Raw genomic sequence first — 6589 nt, 5'->3', positions numbered from 1 at the left:
TCCTTCCTTCCTTCCTTCCTTCCTTCCTTCCTTCCTTCCTTCCACCTGTGTCATTCAGTGCTCCCAGAGACCAGAAGAGGGAGTAGATCCCCTGGAACTATAGTTACAGGTGGTTGTTAGCTGCCCTGTGGCTGCTGGGAATCAAACCTAGGTCCTCTGCAAGAACAGCCAGTACTTAACTGTTGAGCTCCCTTTCTTCCTGTCTTGTCTGAGCTAAATGATAGCTAATTCTTCTAAATCATTATATTTTTTCCAGTCGTTTTTGTTTTGTTTTGTTTTGAGACAGAGTCTCATGTAGGTCAGGCTTCTCTTACACTTAACTCTATAGCTGACAAGGACCCTGAATTCCTCTGATTCTCCTGCCTCTACCTACCAAGTGGTGGGATCACAGGTACACCCCACCACACCTGGAAGTTCTTCTAGCCTGTTAAGAAATCCTAACATGGGGCTGGAGAGATGGCTCAGCAGTTAAGAACACTGGCTGTTCTTGCAGAAGACCTGGGTTCGAATCCCAGCACCCACATGGCAACTAACAACTGTCCATAACTCTAGTTCCAGGGGATCCAACAGCCTCTTCTGTCCTCCATGGGCATTGCACAGCATGGGTGCAGGCAATATACGCATACACATAAAATAAAATAATAAATAAAATTAAAAAAAGAAAGAAATCCTAACCTGAGGCTAGAGATGGCTCAACAGTTAAGAGTGTACTAATCTTCCAGAGGATCAAAGTTCAGTTCCCCACACCTATATTGGCTGGCACACTTTCCTGTAACTCACTCCAGGAAATCCAGTGCCTTCTTCTGGCCTCCTCAGGCACCTGCACTCACATGCACACACACACACACACACACACACACATATTTTTTTTATCTTTTTTTTTTTTAATCTTTTTGAGTCAGAGTCTCCCTGTAGCCCCAGATGACCTGGAACTCACTTTGTAGACCAGGCTGGCCTTGAACTCACAGAGATCCACCTGCCTCTGCCAAGTGCTGGGATTAAATGCATGCACCACCATACCTAGTTTAACTTTTTTTTCCTAGTCATGTGACAAAATTTAAAATTAAAAGAGTTGGCACTGGGCTTGTAGCTCAATGGTAAGCACTTGCATGTGTGAGGGCCTAGATTCTATCCCTACCACCATAAAAAATAAAATAAAATTCAGAGAATGGAATTGTGCAATCCAGGACTCTAATTTTTAAAGTCAGAACAAGTTTGAAAACGAAGGATCACATCTTGTATTCCCTCTCAACTGGGGACCTAGTTTGAGGACAGTGTTACAGCACTCACTTGCAGTCAGCAGATGAAGCGGGATTTTGTGGGTCGGGAGAATGGCTGTGAGAGCAGAAAGAGCAGTAGCCACAGGCACAGCAGCTGGCACATACTAGATGCTCAAACAATGTAAAAGGAGTGGCCAGGAAGGTCCAGGACAAAGGTACAGCTGGAGCTTAAGATCAGTTGCCAAACTGGGCACAGTGGCAGTGTTGGCAGGTGGATCAGTGGGTAATGTGCTTGCTACCAAGTCAGGTGACCTGAGTTCAATCCCTGGGACCCACATGGGAAGGAGAGAGACAAATTGTCTTCTGACTTAACACACGCACACTGTGGCACAAACACACAATAAATGTAAAAAAAATTGGAGGCATTAATTGGGATTCCCTTTAGAGCTCTGTTTCTGTCATGTGAACAATATGTCTTGATTTTGGAAGGGTCTTCAGTAAGTATGGTCCTCAAAGAGGATGCTGGTCACCACTGAAGAATTCATTGAACTTTTGGATTCACTCCAGAGGAAAAGAGAACAAGGAGTGTTCTCTAGAGGGAGGCAGAGTCTGGGGCTGCTCTTTCCTGAATACTGACAGGACAGGATTAGTGGAGGCTGAAACACAGAAGTCACTGATGAGGATGGGCAGCTGTTGGGCAGTGGCGAGCTAAAGGAGAGCCAGAGGAGCCAGGGGAGGAGATGCATCTTGCAGCCTTTCATCAGCAAGGGTGCAGAGACAGCAGTAGGTTTAGAGGGGAATGTGCCATAGAAAATCTTACTGAATGTAGTACAGAGTACATGTGGGGTACATAGAGGGTGTATGCAGGGTGCTTGCATGTGTGTACACTGATGGGGATGAGCCATTAAGGAAGAAAGTGCTAGGGGGAGGGGGTACTGATGCAGAGCCATATACCATGGCCACAGCTCCCTAAGGAAGCCACCGTCGGGTCTGTTGTGTCATGGAGCGAGGCCAGATGCAGCTGAGCAGGCCAGTGACACAGTAGACAAAAACCCCAGTAAGTGGGCCTCCACAGTAGCCTTAGGGGGCCCTGACCCCTAGGGGGCTGAGGCTGGAAGCCTTTGCAGACAGGTAGGGTAGGGGGTGAGGAGAGAAAAAAGTCCTTCTCTGGGAAAGAGAAGAAAGGTTATGGCCAGAGGAATCTGAAGCATTGGATAGAAATGTTTCTTTTTTTAAAGATTTATTTATTTTAATTTTATATGTCTGAATGTTTGCTTGCATGTATGTATGTGCACTTCATGCATGCAGTGCCTGTGGAGGCCAGAAGAGGGTATTGGATCTTTTGGAACTGAAGTTAGGGATGGTTGTTTGCTGCCACAAGAGTGCTGGAAGCTGAACCTGGGTCCTCTGGTAAGATCAGCTGGTGCTCTTAATCACTGAGCCATCACTCCAACCTGTGTTTATTGTTTTAAACTTAAAGATCTTTAAAAATAGAAAGAGAGGGCCTGGGGATGTAGGTCAGTCAGTAGCATACTTGCTTAGCATGCGCAAAGCCTTGGATTCCATTCCTAGTGCCACATAAAACAGAAATAATGGCATATACCCATTATCCCAGCACTTGGGAGGTAGAGGCAGGAGGATTAGAAGTTCAAGGTCATTCTCAGCTACATAGTTAGAGGCTAACCTGGGATACATAAATTCCTTTACCCCCCCAAAAATACACACACACACACACACACATATATATATATATATATATAGAGAGAGAGAGAGAGAGAGAGAGAGAGAGAGAGAGAGAGAGAGAGAGAGAGAGAGAGAGAGAGAGAGAGAGAGAGAGAGAGAGAGAGAGAGAGAGAGAGAGAGAGAGAGAGAGAGAGAGAGAGAGAGAGAGAGAGAGAGAGAGAGAGAGAGAGAGAGAGAGAGAGAGAGAGAGAGAGAGAGAGAGAGAGAGAGAGAGAGAGAGAGAGAGAGAGAGAGAGAGAGAGAGAGAGAGAGAGAGAGAGAGAGAGAGAGAGAGAGAGAGAGAGAGAGAGAGAGAGAGAGAACCTACGGATGCAGTCAGCAGTGAGACCCTATGCTAAGAGCAGGCTCCTCTGGCCAAAGGAAGCTAGAGACAAGTGAACCAAAAGGTGTGTGTAAGGCTGGAGCTAGAGCTCAGTGTTAGAGCGCTTGCCTAGCACATGTGGGGCTCTAGTTCAATCCTCAGTACTGCCTGCATGCCCAAAAGTCAAAAGACACAGGTAAAGTTCCATAGACTGTAACCGTATATAGCTTACAAGTAACGGCTCTTGGACATGAAAGTTCTCTGGTTAAAACACTCACCATGTTGAGACACAAAAACCAGTCCTTTTCCTTGAGGTTTGAAGTTCATTTTGGAGCCTCTGTCATCACTTAGGGACTTCTTGACCTTGGACTTTTATGTTTAAAAAAATAAAGCAAAATATTATTTCTGCAGCATTATAAGCTAAAACTAGTCTTCTACATTATAAATACTTAAAAAATTACTAATGAAGCTTTTCCTCTTTGGGTTTTTTAAATTTACCTATTCTATTTCATGTGTATGAGTGTTTTGCCTATGTGTAAATGCACCTTGTTCATACAGTACCCACAAAGGCAAGAAGAGGGCATCAGATCCCCTAGAACTGGAGTTATGAATGGTTGTTAGCTGCCATGTGGGTGCTGGGAACCGAACCTGGGTCAGTCAATGCTCTTAACCTCTGAATCATCTCTCCAACTCCCAGTTTTGCTTTTTGAGACAGGGTCTCATAGTCTAGGCTAGCCACAAATTTGCAGTCCTCCTGCCTTGGCCCACAGGGTGCTGAGCTAACAAGTGTGCACCAATATGTCCTGCTCCAATGTTTTTATTTTGTTTTGTTTTGTTTTGCTTGTTCTCTCAGTGTAGCCCACGCAGGCCTTCAACTCAGTACTGTAACCCAGGTGGGAATGAGGCTATTCTTTCTTTAAAACATATTTTATTAGCCAGGCGTGGTGGTGCACGCCTTTAATCCCGGCACTTGGGAGGCAGAGGCAGGTGGATCTCTGAGTTTGAGGCCAGCCTGGTCTACATAGCGAGTTCCAGGTCAGCTGGGGCTACAGGGAGACCCTGTCTCAAAAAGACCAAAAAATTTTTTTATTTCTTGTTTAACATTTTTTGTGTATATGAATGTTTTGCCTACATGTAAGCAGGTGTACCTGTGTCATGCAATGCCTGTAGAGATCAGAAAAGAGTGTCAGGTCTCCTGTAACTGGAGTTACAGATGGTTGTTAGCCACTATGTGATTACTGGGAATTAAACAGTTCATGCATCTTCTGAAGGTCTCCCACCAAACCTGAAGATTTGATTATCTCTCCTGGGTCTGCTAGGAAAACACTTAACTATGTGCAATTACCTGTACTTAGAGTCATTACTGGCAATTTTTAAAATAAATATTACATCCATTCATTTGTGTGTCAGTATGCACCACAGCACATGCATAGAGGTCAGGGAACAACTTTTGGGAGTTGTTTCTCTCCTTTCATGTGGGTTCTGGGGCTGGAACACAGGTCATCAGGCTTGGTGGCAGGCACCTTGACCTGCTGAGCAACCTTTTCCCATTTTAGTGAGCACGTGTCTGCTGCAGCAGGCGTTTCTGTGTCCAGATGGAATTTACTCTTGTACTATGCTCTTGTGCCCAGCCTGGTTACTCGCCGTTACCACTTGCATGCCTGCCTAACCAGGCCCTTTAAGCACATCCATAATCAACTTTTAAATTTTGTCCCCCACCCCCATCTCATCCCTTCTCCAACTCTGGTTTTCAACATCCTATTAAATAGCAACTCTCTCTGTTCTTCCAGTCCCAGACTCACTTCTGCCTTCTCTTGCCCTCTCAAATCTCACACTCCCCCCCCAAGCCCCTTGGTCTTGAGCTTCTTCCCCACTCTCACTCTAAGTCACTGTCGCCTGTCACCTCTGACCATGATGGTTCTAAGAGCTTCCTCACTGGTAGTAACACCAAAGAGCCTGCTGACAGACATTCTGCTCTGTTGGCTTCCTGTTCTATCTTGCTCCAAATCATCCAGGCCCCTTTCATATGCTCCATAATTGTAAAAGAGTCTAGCTCACAATAACAGGTGCAGATTCCAGAATCAAACTGCCCAGGAACAGTCATCCTCCCACTTCCAGCTCTACTGCTCACTGAGTATATGTGCTGGTTAGTTTTTATCGTCAACCTGACACAACCTAGTCACCTGGCAAGAGGGAACCTCAATTGAATTCTCCCAAACAGACAGGCCTGTGGGCATGTCTGTGTAATTGGCGGGGGTTGGGGGCAGGGGGAGGTGACTGATAATTGATGCAGAAGGGCCCAGTCCACTGTGGGAAGCACCATCCCTAGGCAGGTGGTTTTGGACCATATAAGAAAATTAGTTGAGGGGCTGGAGAAATGGCTCAACAATTAAGAGCACTGGCTGCTCTTGCAGAGGACCTTGGTTCAGTTCCCAGCACTCACATGATGGCTAATAACCATCCATTACTGCAGTTCCAGGGGATCCAACACCCTCTTCTAGCCTTCACAGACATTGTACTTACAAGTGCACTTACATACATGCAGGCAAAAGACTCATATACATAAAATAAAACTAAATCAAAAAAAAATTTAAAGAAAGCAAGCTGAGAATAGGCCAGTAAGCCCCATTTTCCATGGTTTCTAGTTTCCTGCCCTGACTTCCCTCAATGATTTACTGTAACCTAGAAGTATAAGCCAAATAAACTCTTTCTTCCCCAGGCTGTTTTTGGTCAGTGTTTTATCACAGCAACAGAAATCAAACCAGGACAGTATATGAGCACAGGCCCCAAGAAGTAACAACGAGGCCTGAAGTTCATCTAGGGCCTCCAAGTGAGCTGACCCCCAGGAATGACTTGGCTGCCAGGGCCCTGGAAATGAGAGCTACTGTCATTCATTTGTTCGAATCCCCATTAGCCTGTGAGGCCACAGTGCATAGAAGAGCGCACCTCATGTAGTGACCACTGAGTTGTCATCAACACTACAACTGTGTGGTCAGGACATGGCATGCTGCAAACACCAACCTCTGATTTCCTGATTTTACTATCAGGCAAGACTCCTAACTTCTCTGTCGAATACTTGGTGCTGCTGAAGTGGACGTCAGAGTCGTGGCTTGTGATGGAGCTTGGACTCCTGTAGATGCTCTATTGAAGACAATCGTGAATTTATGGTTTCCAGAGAGGTGCATACAGGTATGTACACACACACACACACACACACACACACACACACACACACACACACACGCTCCTCTTTAATGATGTCTCATTGGTATACAGTAAGCACCTGGCGCGCTTATATAAACACACACAAAACATTCTCATAGAA

The 6589-nt window shown here is 45.5% G+C and overlaps 1 protein-coding gene across 3 annotated transcripts in view; it reads right to left on the bottom strand.

Annotated features, from left to right (window-relative positions):
• The window catches only part of LOC103726449 (radial spoke head 10 homolog B), a 64347-nt gene that overhangs the window by 3421 nt on the left and 54337 nt on the right, over positions 1 to 6589 (bottom strand). For all 3 annotated transcript variants that reach the window (XM_029559139.1, XM_029559137.1, XM_029559138.1), the window contains 2 exons: positions 6286 to 6405; positions 3543 to 3633 (listed from right to left, as the gene is read on the bottom strand). In XM_029559139.1, the coding sequence (XP_029414999.1) occupies positions 3543 to 3633; positions 6286 to 6405 (211 nt within the window). The remainder of the gene's footprint in view (positions 1 to 3542; positions 3634 to 6285; positions 6406 to 6589) is intronic.

This window comes from Nannospalax galili, unplaced genomic scaffold (assembly GCF_000622305.1).
Source record: "Nannospalax galili isolate Female #2095 unplaced genomic scaffold, S.galili_v1.0 scaffold809, whole genome shotgun sequence".
In the NCBI taxonomy this organism is placed as follows: Eukaryota; Metazoa; Chordata; class Mammalia; order Rodentia; family Spalacidae; genus Nannospalax; species Nannospalax galili.
This window is presented reverse-complemented; position numbering and strand designations above follow the sequence as displayed.